Consider the following 20,530-nt stretch of genomic DNA (forward strand, 5'->3'; position numbering starts at 1 on the left):
AGTGAATGGGGAGGTCTTGGGGATAGTCTGCTTTATAGCACAGGAGGTGTTGGGTGTCTTAAAAAGTATGAAGGCAGATAAATCTGCAGTGCCTGATCAGGTATATCCAAGAACACTTGTGGGAAGCTAGAGAAGAAATTGCAAGAGCCCTGGCTGATATATATGCATCATTGTTAGTGACAGGTGAAGTGCCGGAAGACTAGTGGGTGGCAAATGCTGTGCCTTTATTTAAGAAGGGCTGCAAAGAAAAACCTGGGAACAATAGACCAGTAAGTCTAACATCTGTGGTAAGTAAGTTACTCGAGGTGATTCTGAGCAATAAGATATACAAGCATTTGGAAAGACGGGGGTTGACTAGGGATAGTCAACACGGCTTTGTTGATAGGAGATGATGTCTCACGAATTTCATTGAGATTTTTTGAAGAAGTAACCAAGAAGGTCGATGAGGACAGGGCAGTAGACCGTGGTCCATGTGGACTTCAGTAGGGCCTTTGATATGGTTCCACATGGTAGGCTGCTCAAGGAATCCAGGGAGCATTAGCTAATTGGATACAGAATTGGCTTGATGGTAGAAAGCAGAGGGTGATGGCGGAAGGTTGTTTTTTGGACTGGAGGCTCATGGTGTTCCCCAGGGCTCAGTGCTACGCCCATTGCTATTTGTCATCTATTATCAATGATTTGGATGAGGATGTACAAGGCATGGTTAGTAATTTTGCAGATGGCACTCAAATAGATGATGTTGTTGACAGTGAAGATGGTTATCAGGATTTAAAGAGGAATTTTGATCAGCTGGGTAAATGGGCCGTGGAATGGCAAATGGAGTTTAATTCAGAGAAGTTCAAGGTATTGCATTTTGGGAAGACAAATGAGGATAGGACTTTCACAGTTAATGGTAGGGTCCTGGGGAGTATTGAAGAACTGAGCGACCTAGGAGTATAAATCCATGGTTCCCTGAAAGTGATGTCGCAGGTAGACTGGGTGGTGAAAAAGGTTTTTGGCACACTAGCCTTCATCAGTCAGGGCATTGAATATATAAGTTGGGAGGTTATGTTGCGATTGTACAAGACATTGGTGAGGCCACACATGGAGTATTGTGTTCAGTTTTGGTCACCCTGTTATAGGAAGGATATGATTAAACTGAAAAGAATGCAAAAAAGATTTACAAGGATGTTGTCAGGACTCAAGGGAGAGGTTAGACAGGCTGGGCCTTTACTCCTTGGGGCATAGGAGACTGAGGGGTGATTTCACAGATGTATATAAAATCATGAGGGGCATAGATAGGGCAAACAGTCTTTTTTTCCAGAGTTGGGGAATCAAAAACTAGAGGATGTAGTTTTAAGGTTAGAAGTGAAAGGTTTAATAAGAACCTGAGAGGCAATTTCTTTTACACAGCAGGTGATAGATATATGGAACCATCTGCCAGAGGAAGTGGTTGAGGCACATATATTAGATACATTTAAGAAGTATGTGGACAGGTATATGGGTGACAAGAGTTTAGAGGGATATGGGCTAAATTGAGGGACATGGGAATAGCTTGAAAATACATCTTGGTCAGCACAGACGAGTATGAGTCAAAGGGCCTTTTTCCATGGTGTATGACTCTATAGCTCATTAATAGGGCCCTGACCCTATTGCCAAACTTTCTGCACTGGGTTTTGTCTAGTAAAATGTGATTATTCCTAACTTGCAATGATTCTTTTCCTCATCAGAATCTGTTGGATCTTATATACATTAAGAGCACTGAATTATATTGCCAGCATGGTTTGGTCCATTAAGACCTTTAGCATCAGATAAGTGCATACTCAAACCAAATCTCTAATAACAATCCAAATATTCTGCTATGACAGTGTTGAATTTAATTCTGATAGCTTTCTTTTTCTTTTAATCTGTGTAATCTTACTCTATTCATAGGTGAAAAGGGACGGTGGGCTTACCGTTTGGAAAGGAATAATGCAAATACAAGAAACCCAAGACAAAAATGCATCGATTGGTATCTAAAAGAACCTTTCCCATATTGGAGCTTCATCACTCCGCCTTGTCCCTGTTCATTTTGGCAGGCTTTTTTTGATAATTCCTTTACATGGGGATTCATTATAAAGCTTTATGGATTTGAAGTTAAAGAACCTCAAGGTAATGATTCATTTCCTTATTTAGTAGCAAACATCCAAAATCAGAGTTTTGTCACATGCAATGTGTTTTGCTTGTGCTACTTCTGAATGTTCCAGTATTTAGTATAATGTGTACTTCAGTCTCAGTACCTTGAGCTGAAGCACAAAGCTCCAAATCTATTCAAGTTACTGCTTTTGGCCTGTGCACTTATATTGCTATGCACTTATGCAAAAGACTAGTGTGACTAGGATTCAACAGACATCAGTCCAACACAAACACAGCAGCAGATGCTGAATAATAGAAAGTACATAACAAAAGATCTAGATTTTTGAAAGAGCTGTCCATCAATTCCTCTCCTCTGCTCTTTTCCACACTTGTGCACTTGTCCCCCTTCAAATACTTATCCAATTCCCTTTTGAAGGTTATGTTTGAACCCACCTCCACCACTTACAGGTAGTGCATTCAAGGATTTTTTTCTTCATGCCACTTCTTGACCTTTTGCCAGTTACCTTATGTTTGTGTCTTCTGATCAGAGACCCATTTAATCTTTTCTGTCCCAAGGAATATAATGGAAAGGATGTTGAGGGACTTAAAATTGATAAAAAAGCTTTTAACTACATGTCAATTAGTGTTACAAATTCCTAAATATGCAATCTGATTTTGTTTCAATACAAATGTAATCCCAGCAGAAATTAATGGCCTACTTTATGGCTTGTGACATGGAAAAAATTAAATCTCCTCTCTCATTCACTTATTTTTATGGAATTAGTGATTGAAATTACAGCAGAACTGTCAGCTTTTTCCCTTCAATTACTGAAGGAAGCATTTGAAAGCAAATATGTTAAATGCCAATTTAAAAAATTGATGGTGGTCAACAGCAACTGCAGTCTTGGAATTGAAATTGGTTTATTATTGTCACAGTGCAGTGTACAGTGAAAAACTTGCCTTGCATCCCGTTCACACAGATCAATTCATTACACAGTGCATTGAGGTAGTACAAGGTGTCGGATCCGGTTATTTTCGAATCCACAGGTTCTTTCAGGAGTCCAGGAATGAGTTGAAAACAACTTGGTGCTTCACAAAGTTTTATTGGAAAAGTTTAAAACAAAGAAACAGTCACAGAGCACATGGCACTATCTTTACTACTAGGAGATGAGCCGAGACAAAGGGAACAAAAGATGAGCTTGGGCTGGGGGGAGGAAGAGCAAGAGAGAGATTAACAAAAAGCGACACCTTTTATACCTGAGATAAGAGATAATCTTTAGCTAACAATAGTCCAATCAGGAAACCTATTAGATACTTGTGGCCAAACCAACCAGTGAAAAAACCACATATTCACCTGATGGACGAACCAATAAACTAGTAAGCGGCTATCCCTTGTGCAGCCACTTGAGCTGTATTAAACACTATACATGTTAATGAACTAATTAAAACAGTCGAATCCAACAATCCCCCCTTTGATTCTAAATCACCCATTTAGAATTATTATATCTGAAAATTCAGAGGAAGAAAAGACTTAAAAATATGTACAAGGATATGCCCATGTCCTCCAAAGCATTTGTAGCCTTATGTCATGGTTGGCAGGTCAGTGGATGCACTTGCATGAGTTTAAATAATTTGAATAATGATCGCCTTTAAACAAGTAATAGAGATGTAAATCATGATTAAAAATACAACAACAACTAACATTAGAATAGACTTCATGATGTCTAGTAGTTGTTGACTTGCTTGAAGTCTTCTGGCTGGTTAGTGATTTGCTCACTGTAGCCCAGCAGCATAGGCACTGTGACCAAGAGGTTACTAGCTCATTAACCACAGCACTTGTTGCCTTCATCTGGCGCCACTTTAGTCTGCTTGTAGCGGCTGGCACGTATCCACTTACTTTTACCTTCTACCTTGACTGCTGAATTGGTGATCAGCGGTACTTGGTAAGGGCCTTCCCACCAAGCTCCCAGTGGTTCCTTGTGTGGTTTCTTGACCAGGACCCACTTGCCAGGAATCAGGGTGTGTCCTCCTTCCAATGGACTTCTCCAAGCAGTAGAAACCTGTTGGGAAGCAGACTGAACCGCTTGGGTTAATTTCACACAATAATTGACCAGACTATCATACAATGTGTGTCACATGTCCACTGCATCCGAAGATGTACTTAAACCTGCTCCATCCGATCAAGGTGCCCCATTCTTTGCGAGGTAGGGGATTGAACTTGTTGTTGTTGAGGCTGTGGTTGGAATTGTTGCTGAAGCTGTATATGTCAACACTTTTTTGCACTATGTCCCTTCTTACCACAGAACTGACATCTCATTTTATTACCTTGTGGTCGTGGCCCAGACCGATATTGCTGTGCATTGCAGTCCCATTTGTCCTGTTGGTTAGCAGGTGTGGACAGTTGGTTCGTCTGTACCAATCTTATTTGGACTTAGATATCTCGCTCCACTTGTTTGGCAGTTTGCACCAGATCACTGTAGGAAACGGCAGCTCCACTCCAATTTGCTTTTGTTAGCCTCACCATTTTGGCAACATCTGCTTTCAAGCCATCCATGAATGTTGACTTCAGGGGGCCATATTTGGATTCCTCTATATTATCTTCAGTTATTCCTTGAACTCCTGAGTAGCTGATCCAAACTGTCCTATACCGGTCTTGGTATTCAGAAACATCGTCTGAAGCCTTTTGTTTGCAATCGACCACTTTCCTCCAATCGACCTGCGTTGGGGCCTGTTCTCTCAACCATCTCTTAATTGCCTTCCAACCACCTCCTAGGTCCTGTCTGTCATCTCCCATGCCGTCATCAATTCTCTCACTCAACTGTCTGGTTTGCTAAGAAGACAACATAGTAGTCAAAATTTGGAGTCCATCATATGGATGCAGTTGGTATATGTTCTTGATTCGTTGAAGTTCAGTCCAAGTCCTTAAGTTTCCTTTTTTAGGATGTGGAATCTCTCTGGACCATTTGTCAATTTTTTCTGGATCTAGTGGTTGATGGTAAACCTCTTGTCTCCTGTCATAATCTTCATTCTCATTCTTGCATGCTTTGATTGCCTTTGTTTTTATTGGGGCAAGTCGTGACATGGCTGCCAGACCAATTCTCTCATTGTTGTCATCATCACTTGAGTCACCCGAGGTTTCTGTTGAATCAGTGTTACATCCATCCCGCAGTACTGTAGAGTTCCAAAGGTGGCGCTGTTCCTGGGATCTGTTCAATGCTGAGCCCCGGGAAGGACCGCCCACTGAAAGTCCTGACTGTGTATTGCAGCTGATTCAGTCTGCTCTGGAGTTCCCCACATTTTGCATTAAGCTGGTTACATTTATTGCTTTGTTTTCTCACTCATTCAGTTAATGCAGAAAGTTGTTCTTTGGACTTTTTACTGTCTCTATCATACTGTTCCTGCAGCATGTTACACATTTCTTCCTTCTTCCCCAATTGTTCGGTTAATTTATTTGCTTGCTCAGTCACTTCACCATGTGCTCGCTTTAGTTCAGTGATTTGGCTGTTTAGCTTGGCACACTCACTCTCAAATTCAGTGATTTGGCTTTTTAGCTTGGCACACTCACGCTTTCTTAGCTCTGTTAATACTGCAATCGTCCAGCCAGTTTTTGCCTTTCCAATCACATTTTCTGAATCTTATTCCATATCTTTCCAACATCACTCATAAGCCAATTTTCACTAGACTCGGCATCAATAGCACATTTCTTCCGGATTGTTTTGTTAATCACATCAAATTGATATACTTTATCCAAGTAAGCACCTAAACCCCCAGTTATTAGTTCTCTCAGTTGGAGATGCTGTGGTTCGTTTCTCAACGCCAGCCAGTTCAATGACAATGAATGCTCTTCACTTAGGTGTTAATCACAGTTATCAATAGAGTTTCAACCCAAAATATTTCAAATAGCAAGGTAAAATAGAGTTTTCTTCTCACTCTTAAACTTCCTTCAGATAGTGTACTGAAGCAGAATCCGATGATTTCCCCAACAATTCAGAAATGGAAGATGCTCTTACCTTTTGTCTGTCTGAGGAATTTTCAAACTCTGTTTTTCATAACCATCCTGCACGACTACGCCAAGATTGTCGGATCCGGTTATTTTCGAATCCGCAGGTTCTTTCAGGAGTCCGGGAATGAGTTGAAAACAACTTGGTGCTTCACAAAGTTTTATTGGAAAAGTTTAAAACAAAGAAACAGTCACAGAGCACATGGCACTAGCTTTGATGAGCCAAGACAAAGGGAGCAAAAGATGAGTTTGGGCTGGGGGGAGGAGGAGCAAGAGAGAGATTAACAAAAAGCGACACCTTTTATACCTGAGATAAGAGATAATCTTTAGCTAACAATAGTCCAATCAGGAAACCTATTAGATACTTGTGGCCAAACCAACCAGTGAAAAAAACACATATTCACCTGATGGACAAACCAATAAGCTAGTAAGCGGCTATTCCTTGTGCAGCCACTTGAGCTGTATTAAACACTATACATGTTAAAAAACTAATTAAAACAGTCGAATCCAACAATCCCCCCTTTGATTCTAAACAAAGGTTAAACAATACAGAATGCAGGATAAAGTGCAACAGCTACAGAGGTAGACAATAAGGTGCAAGGTCATAACGAGGTAGATTGTGAGGTCAAGAGTCCATTTTATTGTACTAGGGAACCATTCAATCATCTTATAGCGGGATAGAAGCTATCCTTGAGCCTGATGGTACATGCTTTAAGGTTTTTGTATCTTCTGCCCAATGGGAGAGGGGAGAAGAGAGAATGTCAGGGGTGGATGGGGTCTTTGGTTATGATGGCTGCTTTACCAAGGCAGCGAGAAATATAGACAGAGTCCATGGAGGGGAGGCCTGTATTCGTGATGTGCTGAGCTGTATCCACAATTCTCGGCAATTTCTTGTGGTCACGGGCAGAGCAGTTGCCATACCAAGCCATGATGCATCCAGATAGGATGCTTTCTATGATGCATTGATAAAAATTGGCGTGTATCACAGGGAACATGCCAAATTTCTTTCACCTCCTGAGGAAGTAGAGGCACTGGTGAGCTTTCTTTGCTGTGGCCAAGAAATGCTCTTGTCTCAGCAAGAGCATTAATTTTTACAGATACCAATTTGCACAAATCCACTGATAACAATACTGACTTTTAAAGGGTAATTCTGTTGGAAAGTTTTACAGGGAAGCAAAGAGATTTGTCCACTAACAAATCACCACAAGCTAGGGGGCAGTAATGCAAGAAATGAAAAAGGGTCTAAAATGCAAAAGCATGAAAATTATATTTCCATTTAATGATATCAGCCTTAGGAGAAATGTAATCTTTGAGTTTATACTGCACAAGTTCTCTTGGATAGTCAAAAGATTTAGATCATAAAAATACTTTTGATAACCTACTTGAATAAGTAGAATGTTGAGAGTTCACAAACTTGGTTGGGTAGATATGGTGAAAACATTTCCATTGGTGGGAAACCCCAAATCATGGCTACAATCTTAAAACCAGAAGTAGACTACTTACTTTTTTATACTAAGTATTATAGAAATGTTGAACTCTCAATCATAGAAGACTAGATGCTGGGCAAACTGAATTTTTTAAAAATGAGGTGAGTGGATTTTTGTTGGTTAAGTTTTTTGATGGATGAGGAGCAAATATAAATAAATGAGATCAAAATCATCAGTTACCAGCTAAATGGACTATGCCAATGCCCTTCTCAATCTGTTGAGCAAAACATACTTGGATGCAGTCAAATATCTTGCTTTTGTTAATGAAAGAAATGGATTTTATCATGTGTCTACAGGAATGTCTAACTATTCTGCATTTGAAGTGGGGAAAGAAATGGGAAACGTAGGAATTGATTGCAATCATGTCTTTAAGTTTAAAACAAAGCTTTCATGGTATCCAACATAAAATGCAAAGAAACAAGGTAAACAGGTATTAGTTGGTTGAAAAGAGAGGTCTTAGGTATTTTCATAAAAGGGTGAAAAAAGCTTGTTGCCAAGTGATGGAAGGTTCTGTCAACAATCGTGAAATGACCCAAAAGGGTCAAAGATCCAAGAGAAATAGAAAGTTTGTGGTGGTGTGACATGGAGCTGCAGGATAGTAATCAAGGAATCCATAAAGATCAGAGTGGTACTTATGGTTAACATGATACGTTGAAGAGCAGTGGTTAATTAAGGGACTACCATCTTGACATTTGGACATAGGTCAGAATCCCATAGCAGCAGCTGAAATTCAATTAAAACTTAAAGAAAGAGTCACCAGTAATGATTACAATGAAATAACTGATTTGTCAAAACCCTTATCCCATTTGGCCTAAGAGTCACCCAAGACCTGCAAGAATGAGATTGACCTTTAAAATATTTCAGGAAAGACCTAGCAATTAGGTTGGGGTCAATTAGGAATGGGCAGTAAATCCGGGCCTTGCCAGGAACACCCATATCCTTTGAATCAATGGAATTAATAAAAGGATGAAAATTTTGAAAAAAACTTTGAAGGAACATGGTCTAGTGTAAATGAGTTAAGAATGACTTGATGGACAATTTAAATTGAGAACTGGTTACTTGGAGGTGAATTAATGTAGGTTGTAATGCAAGCAAGTGAGCAATTTGAGTAACTGCATGCAAGTTAAATGTGGTAAATCACTTTTTTTCCCAGATACATATTTCACTTTCCAAAGCCGATTCCCTAACTGGCAGGGTTCAGGAGTGAGATGTTACTATTCATTTACTGGTGGTCTAATCTATGGTGAAAAAGAACGATTTCTTCCAACACCATGGATTCACTACAACGTGTGGGCTTGGTGGTGGAGAGGATACTTATATTATATGCAGCAAAGAAATAATTTTTTCAACTACATTTTACCAAAGCTGAGAGCTGACTATGAAGGTAAGAGAAAATACATGTTACTTAAATAATACTTTAAAATATTACTAAAAAGACCAAGGAAGTATATCAGTTATTAATAATGTGCAATTATTTCCTCAGCAATTATGTTAGAAATAAGGCTTTTTCTTAAAATGTAATTCTTTAATTGTTTAACTTTTGATGAATAAAGGATTAATTATCCTAACATCATTAAAAAATGATAAATCCATATCAAGTTCTGCACATATAATTTTTATTTATAAGAGAGTCAAAGGACTGCAGATACTGGAATATCTAGATGAAAAACACTATGATGCTGGAGGAACTCAGTAGGCCAGGCAGCATCCATGGAGAAAAGCAGGCCTTTTCAGGTCGGGACTGAAGATAGGAAAAGGGGAAGCCCGAAAAAAAGGATGGAAAAGCAGAGCAGTGATCGGTGGACAAAAGAGGGGAGGCAGGGTGAACACAAGGTGGTGACAGGCAGATGCAGGTAAGAGATAGTGATAGGCAGGTGTCGGGGAGGAGGGGAGAGAAGATCCACAGGGGGATGGGTCAAAGGTAAGGAGGAAAAAAGGGTATAAAAAGGAGATATAGTGTAGAAAGGGAAGAAAAGAAGAAGCATGGTTGGGGGGGGGGCACATGATCGAGGAGCTGGACAGTAGAGGAGATCACGGGGGGAGCAGTGAAACAGGGGCTCACGAAACTCCCATCAAAGAGATGAAGAAAACTTCTTCAAAGTGGGCACCCTTGAAGAGACTTTGCAGTGGAGCAGTAATACTGGAGTGTAGGTAAAGGAGTGCAGATGCTGGAATATCTAGTTGAAAAACATTATGGCGCTGGAGGAACTCAGCAGGCCGGGCAATGTCCATGGAGAAAAGCAAAGATTTACCTGCACCTCCCTTAATACGAAACAGAGATTTACCTGCACCACTCTTAATATCATCTACTGCATTTGGTGCTCCAAGTGTGACCTCCTCTACATTGGTGAGACCAAACACAGACTAGGTGACTGTTTCACAGAACACCTGCGCTCCGTCCGTAAGCACGATCTGCATCTCCCCATTGCCAGTTGCTTCAACTCCCCCTCCCACTCCATCACTGGTATATCAGTCCTCGGCCTCCTCCACTGCCAGGAGAAGTCCAAGTGCAAACTGGAGGAACAGCACCTCATTTTCCATCTTGGAACCTTGCAGCCTAATGGCATGAACGTTGAATTCTCCCACTTTAAGTAATCCCCACAACACACCCCCACAACCACCCCCCCCCAACCATGCTTCTTCTTTTCTTCCCTTTTCTAGCCTCTCTCTCTTTTTCCTACACCCCTTTTTTCCTCCTTACTTTTGACCCATCCCCAGCCTATGAACCAGGGTATAATTTGGCTAAATACTGATGCTTAAACATAAATTTCCAATAGTAAGAAATATAAGATATGCATAATGGATCATTGATATTCAGTGGGATTGTGTAATTAGACATTGAATATCCTACTGTAAAATCTAGTAACTTTTTTGGAGTCATATAGTCATAAAGTACAGAAACAGGCCTTTCCACCCAACTGGTCCATGCTGACCAAGATTCCCGCGTTTGGCCCATATCAATCTAAATCTTTCTTATCCATTTACTTGTCCAAGTACCTTTTAAATGTTGTTAATGTACCTGCTTCAACCATTTCCTCTGGCAGCTTGTTCCATATACTAAACCCCCTCTGGGTGGAAAAAGTTGGTCCTCAGATTACTATTAAATCTCTCCCCTCTAGTTCTTGATTTCCCCAACCCTGAGAAAAAGACTGTATGCATTGACCCTATCTACGCCCCTCAGGATTTTATACACCTCTATAAGGTCATCCCTCATTCTCCTATGCTCCAATGAAAAAAGTCCCAACCTGCTCAACCTCTCTCCAGAACTCAGTCCCTCTAGTCCTGTCAACATCCTCGTAAATCTCCCTTGCATGCTTTCCAGCTTAATGGCATCACTCCTATAGCAGGGTGACCAAAACTGAACATAATATTCCAAATGCAGCTTCACCAATGTTTTGAACAAATTTATTTGAGAGCAAGGAGCAGTTCCAGTTATCTTCAGGTCATTGGAACTGTTCCTATGTATTCTACTCTTTAGGATAAGGCATTCATTTTAAGAAAATTTTCCTTTTACCAGGACTAATGTTAGCATTATTCCAAGCAGTGTAGAGTATGTTTCCTGTTAATATGATCACCATTTATCATTAATCATTTTTCACTGTCAAACTATTTAGGTCAGGAAGTTGATCCATACAATGACTGCTGCAGAGACTCTGGTGATAGTTTTTACTGTTCTCTTTACCGATTGAAGAGGCCCCTAGACTTTTGCTTTGGATACATTCCCCCGAGGATAGGTACTGTATTTCATTTAAAGTTTATGGGTATATTGTGTACCATTTACTTTTGATAAAAATTAGCATGTTGCTTTTTCATCTTACTGACTTAATTAATTTTGTTCTCAGTAGTTTAAGTTTAACAATTTATTGCCACAAGAAAACAGAGCATGCTGGACCAGGTCTATCATCCTCTCACATCCGAATGTGGATGGCTCACAATGCTGGCTCTCTGCACCCCAGAATCCAGAAGTGAGGTCAAAGTGTTGACTAGGCCACAGACAATATATTAGTTTTTAAAAATAAATAATTTGATTTCATTTAAAATAATTAAGTTGATTAAAATACATAAACAGGGAGATAATTAAAATCATTAAAATGAGGGAGACTGACTCACCTACTCCTAATCTTCAAACCTTTAGTCACAATTGAAATCAATGAGGATTTTGGATTTAATGCCAGGGTTGACATGATGTAGGATCTATGACCTGGGCCCTGCCATTGGATGCCAGGGAGGGAAATTTGGCCCTTGAATCTGTGAGTACTGGAGTCATAGCATGTGAACAGATCTGCTGGCCATTGCTGGGATGATTTGGCCATTTTTTTCTCAAAAATTATTTTTTTATAGAGGTCAGCACATTTCCAACTTGATTTCAAATAACAAATACACACATGCATGTTATAACAACATCCTTCAATTAATTCTCTTCTTGAGTAGTAAACTCTCATTTATCCGATATTTATGTATCCAAAATTCTCATGCAACTGGTAAAAATTTCCAGTTAGCCTAAATCTCCTCAGCCATCAACTTCAACTCACTAAAGTTCTGTTGAACTGATAAAATGCCATTAGAGTATCCAGAACACTGCCTTTTGACAAAGAAAATTAAATGATTTTTGTTTAAGTATTAGCCTAATCCACGCTAGGCTCTGAGTAAAAGTCTATGCACAGCCTGCATAAGATTGATTTGTTTTTATGAAAATAAGCTCAAACAGTGAATTTTATTGTCATACAAAGTAATGGTGAAAAGACTTTTTAAATTTTTTTATGTTTATACCTAAGGGTAGTGCAGTTGTAAGGTGATTAGCAGCAACATCTTCGAAGATTTGGTATTTCATGTGATGCCAAATACTACCATTCATTTGATTTAGTTGTGCTGTACTTTACATTAATGCTGTTTAGCCTTAAAATATAGAATTGCAGTGTGAATCATTGTTATTTAAAAGGGTAAGGAGATGACATAGCTCAGCAATTTATTTAAAGATTTATCCATGGAATACTGTGATGTACAGTAATTTTTTGAGCAATGCTCATGCAATAAGCATACTTAGACAACCAGTAACTCCCCCCCCCAGCCCCTGCCCCCACTCAAAAAATTCTCATTGATGCGGGATGGCTGAGAGATATCATTGTGGGTTCAACAACTATGGGGAGTTGTTTTCCATTTAGCTACTTCATGGTGTTGATAAAATTACAATGACAGTAAGATTATCACAATCCTTGACATCACTTTTTTCAATGACAGAATATTTAAATGTGTTTTCAACTACAACTGCTATTTACAACTTACATCAGTCTAGTGATAAAACTATGGTGAAAAAGAAATCTGCAAATGCTAAGAGAAAACTGTGGTGCTGTTTCCACTTAAACCCTAACTAAAATGGAATCAAGTGACTTTGATTAACATATTTTATGCAAACTGCTCTTGACTGAGTGCAGCAGGCATTTTATTTCTCCAAAACCAACATTGATAAAATTAGTGTGAAGTAAACAAAAGATAGAGCCCCTTGACTTTAATTGCTTACTAATGCCATTCAAATCCAACAAGAGGAGTTGCACTTTCTCAAATGGCTTCCGTCTTAATTTTAATAAAGGATTTAAAAGTTACTTTTTTTGTTTAAACTTACCAGGTTTCTTTTTTGGAGATCCTCATGTGGTGACCCTGGATGGAGTAAAATACACATTTAATGGTCTGGGCGAATTCATCCTATTAAATGTGAAAGATGAAAATGATACAGTTACATTCAGTTTACAGGGTCGAACCCTCAGAGCAGGAGAAAATAGAACATCAGAGGCAACAAACTTTGTAGCATTGGCAGCAGAAGGTCCCAGCGGAACAAAGGTGATTAGTATTAGTTATTAGGGATTCACAGTATTCTGCATTATTCTAATGAAGTGCCCAATCTGTTTAAGTGCCACACACACTCATTCCTTAACAGCTGGAAGGTCATACTTTAAAGTCACAGACCTGGATTTCAGACCCTAATCTAGATTAACACTTAGAAGTGTAATAAAGGAAAAGCGTTGTATTGTTGGATTTGACAGGCTTTATTCAACATGTTAAATTAAGATAACTGCTGTTCAAGTGAATAAAAATATCATAAGAAATTCTTCTAATACTGTGACAACTAACACCAGTAAAGGCAGATTCATTGACCATTTACTTAATTGCTGTTTATGGGAGATTACGATGAAAAATTCAACTACTAGTTTTGCATGCAAGACTGACTATGCTTCCAAAAATAGTAATTTTTTGTGAAGTGCTTGAGATGCCATCAGGAAATAAAAGGTACTATATAATAGAAATGATTTATTGTCTGTCTTTACTAATTCTGAATCTAATTCTTCAATTCAAATGTAGCTAGACAGCATTGTCCACAACCTGAAGCCGAGCATCAACTTGGCTTCTCTACCACTGTCTTCCCCTCCCCCTCCCCTCTCCCACCCCTCCCCATCCCTCCTCCTCCCCTCCCTCCCCACCACTCCCCTCCTTCTCCTCCATCCCTCCCCCTCCTTCTCCTCCATCCCTCCCCTTCTCCTCACCTCTCCCTCCCCTTCTCCCCACTCCTCCCCTTCTCCCTCACCCCTTCCCCTCTTTCTCCCTTACCCCTCCCCTTCCTCCCTCACCCTCCTTCTCCCTCACCCCCTCCTTCTCCCTCACCCCCTCCTTCTCCCCCACCCCCTCCTCCCCACCCCTCTCCCTCCTCCTCCACCCACCCCCTCCTTCCTTCTCCCCCACCCCACTTCCTCCTTCTCCCCATCCCTCTTCCTCTTTCTCCCTCACCCCTCTCATCACACTCCTCCCCTCTCACCCTCCCTCCTCCCCGCTCCCCTCTCCTCCCCTTCCCCTCCCCTCCCCTTCCCCTCCCCTCCCCTTCCCCTCACCTCCCCCTCCCCCGCCTCCTCCCCTCCCCTCCCCGTTCCCCTCCCCTCACCACTCCCCTCCCCTCACCACTCCCCTCCTCCCTCTCTGCTTCCTCCCCCTCCCATCCAATCCCATCTCATCCCTCCCCTCCCCTCACCACTCCCCTCCTCCCTCTCTGCTTCCTCCCCCTCCCATCCAATCCCATCTCATCCCTCCCCTCCCAAGAGCACAATTTTTTAAAGGAATTAGTAAACACAATTGTATTTGCAAACATTTGGCACCCATCATTGGTTTAAATACAGGCAGTGCTATTATTTTCTTTTTACAGGTTCAGTGGAATCTTATTAATGATGAAGAACTAATTCTCCGGGTCGATGGGAATATTGTAAATGTTACAGGTCAGAGTGAATAGTCTTTGCCTTCATTAATCCCTATTACACCATAAAGTTAAAGTAAGCTCCTGTGATGATAAGAAAAGCCTGAAGAGAGATTTAGCAGAATATATACTGTATAGTAGAGATTTGGTAAATTAGTTTATTACTGTCACATGCACTGAGTTACAGTGCAAAACCTGCCTTGCATCCCATCCATACAGATCAATTCATTACAACAGTGCACTGAGGTACTACAAGGTAAAACAATAAAAGAATGCTGAATAAAGTGTTACAGTACAGATAAAGTGCAGTACCGTTACACAGTAAGGTACAAGATCACAATGAGGTAGATTGAGGTCAAGTGTCCATTTTATCGTACTAGAGAACCATTCAATAAGCTTTTAACAATGGGATAGAAGCTGTCCTTGAGCCTGGTGGAACATGCTTTCAGGCTTTCATATCTTCTGCCCAATGGGAGGGGGAGAAGAGAAAATGTCCAGGGTAGGTGAGTTCTTTGATTATGCTGGCTGCTTTACCGAGGCAGCGAAAAGTGCAGACAGAGTCCATGGAAGGGAACCTGGTTTCCATGATGTGCTGAGTTGCATCCACAACTTTCTGCAGTTTCTTGCGGTCATGGGCAGAGCAGTTGCCATACCAAGTCATGATGCATCTGGATAGGATGATTTCTATGGTACATTGGTAAAAATTGGTGAGGGTCAAAGGGAACATGCCAAATTCCTTTAGCCTCCTGAGGAAGTAGAGGTGTTGGAGAGCTTTCTCGGCCATGGCGTCCACGTGGTTGGACCAGGACAGGCTATTGGTGATGTTCACTCCAAGGAACTTGAAACTTTTGACCTCAGTACCATTGATGTAAACAGGAGCATGTGCACCGTCCCCCTTCCTGAAGTCAATGACCAGATCTTTTGGTTTGCTGACATTGAGGGAAAGGTAGTTGTCATGACACCATGTCACTAGGCTCTCTATCTTCTTCCTGTACTCTGACTCATCATTACTTGAGATACGATGCCATCATTTGCAAACTTGTAGATGGATTTAGAGCAGAATCTGGCCACACAGTTGTGAGTGTATAGGAAGTAGAGTTTTGTGGGACACAGCCTTGTAGGGCACCAGTGTTGAGAATAATCATGGCAGAGGTGTTGCTGCCTATTCTTACTGATTGTGGTCTGTTGGTCAGGAAGTCAAGGATCCAGTTGCAAAGACTGGTGCAAAATGTGTAGCACCCTATCAAAGTAGCAGCTCAGAGATCTGGCCAAGATCTCTCACTGGTTTGGATCTCATTTAAACTATTTTAATGAGCTTCCAGTACCAAATAAATCCCAGGTTTCTCCATGAGGGCCATATTAGGTACATTTTTCTCCCCTTTCTCGACAGACACAGCCCACTTTCACTCCAGGTAAACTGGAAAATGGCTCAAGGGGATGCTACAGTCAGGCATTGGCTATGAGTCACATCAACTATCCCAAAAGCACCTTGCACCTAATGATCAGGTTAATTCCTGTAACTGAGAGGAAGCACTGTTGCCATATCCCCAGTTTCTGTTTCATCCACCCAGTTCTTCATGCCTACCCTTGCTTCTCTGAAACTGGTACCTTCGGGTAACTGGTTCTGACACTGAAGGAGACAAAGATTTGTCCAGATCCATTGCCAAAGACCATTGCTTTTCATGCAATTAACCCTGGCACCCGCTCAAACTGTTTCCATCAGGGGATCATCAATCTATATATTGACAGTAGTTCAGAGCGGAAGGCAGTAACATTGAGCTGAGCACTTCTGATCCACCGGATCATCACCCATTTTATGCCTGCATCTTTCCTGAATAAACTCATCAAAGTGCTTGATACAAAGTACAAAAAAGAAAGAGGGAGCAAAGTTACTTCAGAAATGGATGAGAAATTTTCCATTTCCACCCATTGATTAGGAGCAGGCTATAGCTAAACAACTTCTGTATTTCATTTTAAGTTGCTCGATATTTTCTGGTCTTCAGTTTCCTGCTCAGATTCTATATCTCCCTGCCAGCTTCTGGTCTTCCAGTAAATGATAGTCGGTCAGCAGGAGGCAGTAGTCAAAGACAATTATGTCATTGGATCTGACCGTGAGCGTTGGCACACAAACTGGAAATGTCCTTGCCTGACTAACTCAGCTGGTCTCCAGCAAGTGTGCAATGGTGGGGTTGTAATCTGCAAGGTTGCTGACAACCTGCAGCTGAGTTTGATCTTAACAAACACAGTATTAATTGATAACTTTAAATCTGTTGTTATAAGTTTTAATTTTAAGTGGGCTTTGACACAAACATTTTTTTCCTTAATTTTCTTAATTTCCTTAATTTTCCTGTTGTTAAATGAATTCAATTAAAATTTCTTCTCCTGAGTAGGCCAATATAGCTTAACATAAACTATCTTTTCAAATATTTGCCTTTTTTTTACAGAAAATTCTACCTATATAAATCAAGTGACCTTACAGAGGACAAGCAACAATGAGACAGTGGCCAGTTTTGAGGGTGGAACATCCATTACGGTCTCAGGAAAAAAGGGAGCCTTGTCTTTCACTACTGCATTAGATAATTCTTTCAAAAATAAAACAGAAGGGCTCTTGGGTGAGTAATGCCACCACTTTCAGAAATACTTTTTTTTTAACAACAGTCGTGAACAGGCAACAAAACACACATTGTTATAATTCACCTCGCAATCATTTCTTTTCTGATCTTGTTACCCGTCCGTCAGTAACAGGAGAGGTGCAGTAACCTTTTCCCAGCCTCTGAAAGTAATATTGTTGTTATTTACAGTTAATTAGGTACAGTTGTTAGTGGCCTTCTGCGCAGGCGCCAAGGCACACGCAGGTCTGAGACTTAACGGTCAAATCCCCAAGCTTGAGTTATTCAGTCTCGCTTGGATTCCCCAGCGTTTAGGAGGGGGTGGCAAGTTACTTTAAAAATCTTCTTGCTGTGCTCCATTTTTAAAAATCATTTATAATTGTGTGCTTTTCCCTATTTAAAAGATCGTCTACTTCGCATTGAAAACCTTTTTTTTTCCAACGAGATATTTGTAAACTATTGCATTCGGTTATAAATTGCCTAGTCGGTAAAACCCAGCTACTTCGAGGGTGGGCTGCCACATTGCGTCGCCGGGGACCCTGCAGCAAATCAGGGCACGCAGACATGGAGAGGAGTTGGTGACTACTAGCAGTGGAACCAGGCCGGCATCATATTCCAGTTAGTGATGAGAAGACGAGAACAGTAGTGATGCTTACAGACCCATACTGATTAATCTAGAAATGCTTGGGATGATATTTTCGGTGATGGTGTAAAATGAACTATTTTGAATCAGTTGGCTTTTAAGTACCTAACTCAAAGTCTTTGTTTCCGAGAGAGATGTGTATTTGTTAAGAATTATGAAATGTTACTTTAAAAGCATGCAATTTCATAATCTCAATCTAATTTCCTAATCTACCCAGCCCGTTATTTTATGCATTCATTCAAGTTTAAGATACACATTTGCAATCTTCCACCCTGAACGTTAAATTCTATCATATTATAATTACTCTTCCACCTGAGGATTTTATACATTGAGTTTACTAATTAATCCCCTTTGTACTTTTTACCACAGTTCTAAAACAACTAATTCCCTGTTTGGGTCCACGATTTACTAGTCTAGGAAAGTGACCTTACTAGAAATTCTGTGAACATCTTTTTGATTCCCTTTGCCACAATTATTTCTTCTTGTCTGTCCAACAACTACTTTTGAGGGTTTAAAGACCATTTTCACCAGTTTCTGCTGTTCTGTTATTCCTTGTCTTCATCCAAACTGATTCTCTTTCATCTTTGAGAAAAGATCCATTTTTACCACTGCCCTAAAGCCATCAGTTCAGTTACCCATGTGTTATTTTCCTTTCTGCTTGCCTTTCTGAAACATCAAGCATTCTGGATAATCCAGTTCCCATCAGTCAGTAATGGTTAATAGATCAAACTCACTTAACTTTATTTAGTCCAATATTTAATTTATCTTGCTAGGAAAGCTTTCAGATATAGAAACTTAAATTTGACTTTTTGGCATTTTACCTCCCTGATAACATTTGCTTACCTCTATCCATTGCACCCTTACCTTGTTTTTAATCTTTAAATTAATAAATTTCTCCTCGACTGAACCCGTTCCACATAATGCTATTTAGCTTAAAGCCTTTCTGCAACCTTGATTTCCATGATTCAAGAGAAGCCAGTCCCAATGAAGTAGTTACCTCTTTCTGCAATAGTTCCTCGTGAATCGGAACCCTTTCTCCCACTTTGAACCACATACTCAATTCTGATCTGTTTGACATCTTACCAGTTTTCATATGATTCAGCTAATATGCTAGTAACTATTACCTTTGTTCTCCTGCGTGTTAACTTGGGCTCCAGCTGCTCAACAGAACCTCTCCTATGTTGGTCATTTATTTGTGGACCGTGACAAGAAAGTCCTTCCCTCTCCGAGATCCTCTCTCACTTACAGGAATGTCATCAACTCTGGTGCAGGCAACTCCACCTTTGGGACTCTTCCACACAGTTTCAGAGAATAATATCAAAGTAATAAAAGCAAGATTGCTGAAAATACTCAACAGGTCAGGCAACATCTGTGGAGAGAATTTTGACCAATAACCTGTCATTAGAATTGGAATGTATATAGTTGCAGAGAAAGTGGGGAGGGATAGAGAGATATAAAAAAATCTGATTGTGAATAACTGATACTTCCAGAACTGTATCTTATGTTGCTAACATTTATATTTTCAGATTTCATTCACCTTCTTATTGTTCCTCCTCCATTTACAAGCACATTGCAGTCTTGCTCTTCTTATTCATTACCTTTCCCACCTTCTCTCAGCCACCAATTGTGTAATTCATTCTCTGCTTGTCATCACTTTATTATAGGTAATCTCTTGTGTTCTCTCTGCCCCTCACTTATTATCTTTGTAACTTTAAACGTGTTTCATTTCTAACTTTTCCCAGTTTCCATGAAAGGTTATTAGTCTGTAACTTTAACTCTATTTTTCTCTCCAGGGAGCTTCCCAAGCTGCTGAGTATTTCCAGCTTTTTTTAAATTTTCATTCAGAACTCCAATATCTTCAGTATTTTGCTTTTGGATGAGAATATCTATGCCCCAGACTGTATTATGCCTACCACTGCCACATTCCTTTTTCTTCCCCCTCCCTGCATCTTCTACAAATAAGTCATTGTCTTGTCCATCCTCTTGACAGCCTTTATCTTCATCCCTGCAGACTTCAAGATCCTCTTACTGAGGATCGTGCATCATCACATCCTAGGTGCCTATATCTACCTGTGTTTTCCTGCCACATCCTATCCCTGATCAATACCCAAATCCAGGCTACTATCTAATATTAAGGGGTGTGACTATCTTCTGGATCAACCTGTCCAGGTAACTCTCCCCTTTTAACTCCAGCTCCAGAACTTTGAGCCAAAGTTCCATAATATACTGTACAAATATTTAATGCAGAATGAATTGCTGGGAATTTCACTATTTTGCACCAGTACCCATATGTTGCAGCTCAGTGCATCGCCTAATCAAATCTTGTTTTGCATTTTAATTAACAAAGATTTCAAGTTGATATCTACCTTGTTTTTTAATTAAATAAAAAAGTTATTGTCAGCATTATTTTTAGTCTGCTGTATTATAAAGATAAAACTTGCAATAAATCCTGGAGTTAACATG

General features: G+C 40.2%; 1 protein-coding gene across 1 annotated transcript in view; it reads left to right on the forward strand.

Moving 5' to 3' along the window:
* The window catches only part of LOC127571233 (mucin-4-like), a 169,334-nt gene that overhangs the window by 35,877 nt on the left and 112,927 nt on the right, over positions 1-20,530 (forward strand). The window contains exons 16-21 of the mRNA XM_052017430.1: positions 1,912-2,130; positions 8,735-8,965; positions 11,196-11,315; positions 13,205-13,416; positions 14,768-14,837; positions 17,260-17,427. Of these exons, the coding sequence (XP_051873390.1) occupies positions 1,912-2,130; positions 8,735-8,965; positions 11,196-11,315; positions 13,205-13,416; positions 14,768-14,837; positions 17,260-17,427 (1,020 nt within the window). The remainder of the gene's footprint in view (positions 1-1,911; positions 2,131-8,734; positions 8,966-11,195; positions 11,316-13,204; positions 13,417-14,767; positions 14,838-17,259; positions 17,428-20,530) is intronic.

The sequence above is a fragment of the Pristis pectinata genome, chromosome 6, assembly GCF_009764475.1.
Source record: "Pristis pectinata isolate sPriPec2 chromosome 6, sPriPec2.1.pri, whole genome shotgun sequence".
Lineage (NCBI taxonomy): Eukaryota > Metazoa > Chordata > Chondrichthyes > Rhinopristiformes > Pristidae > Pristis > Pristis pectinata.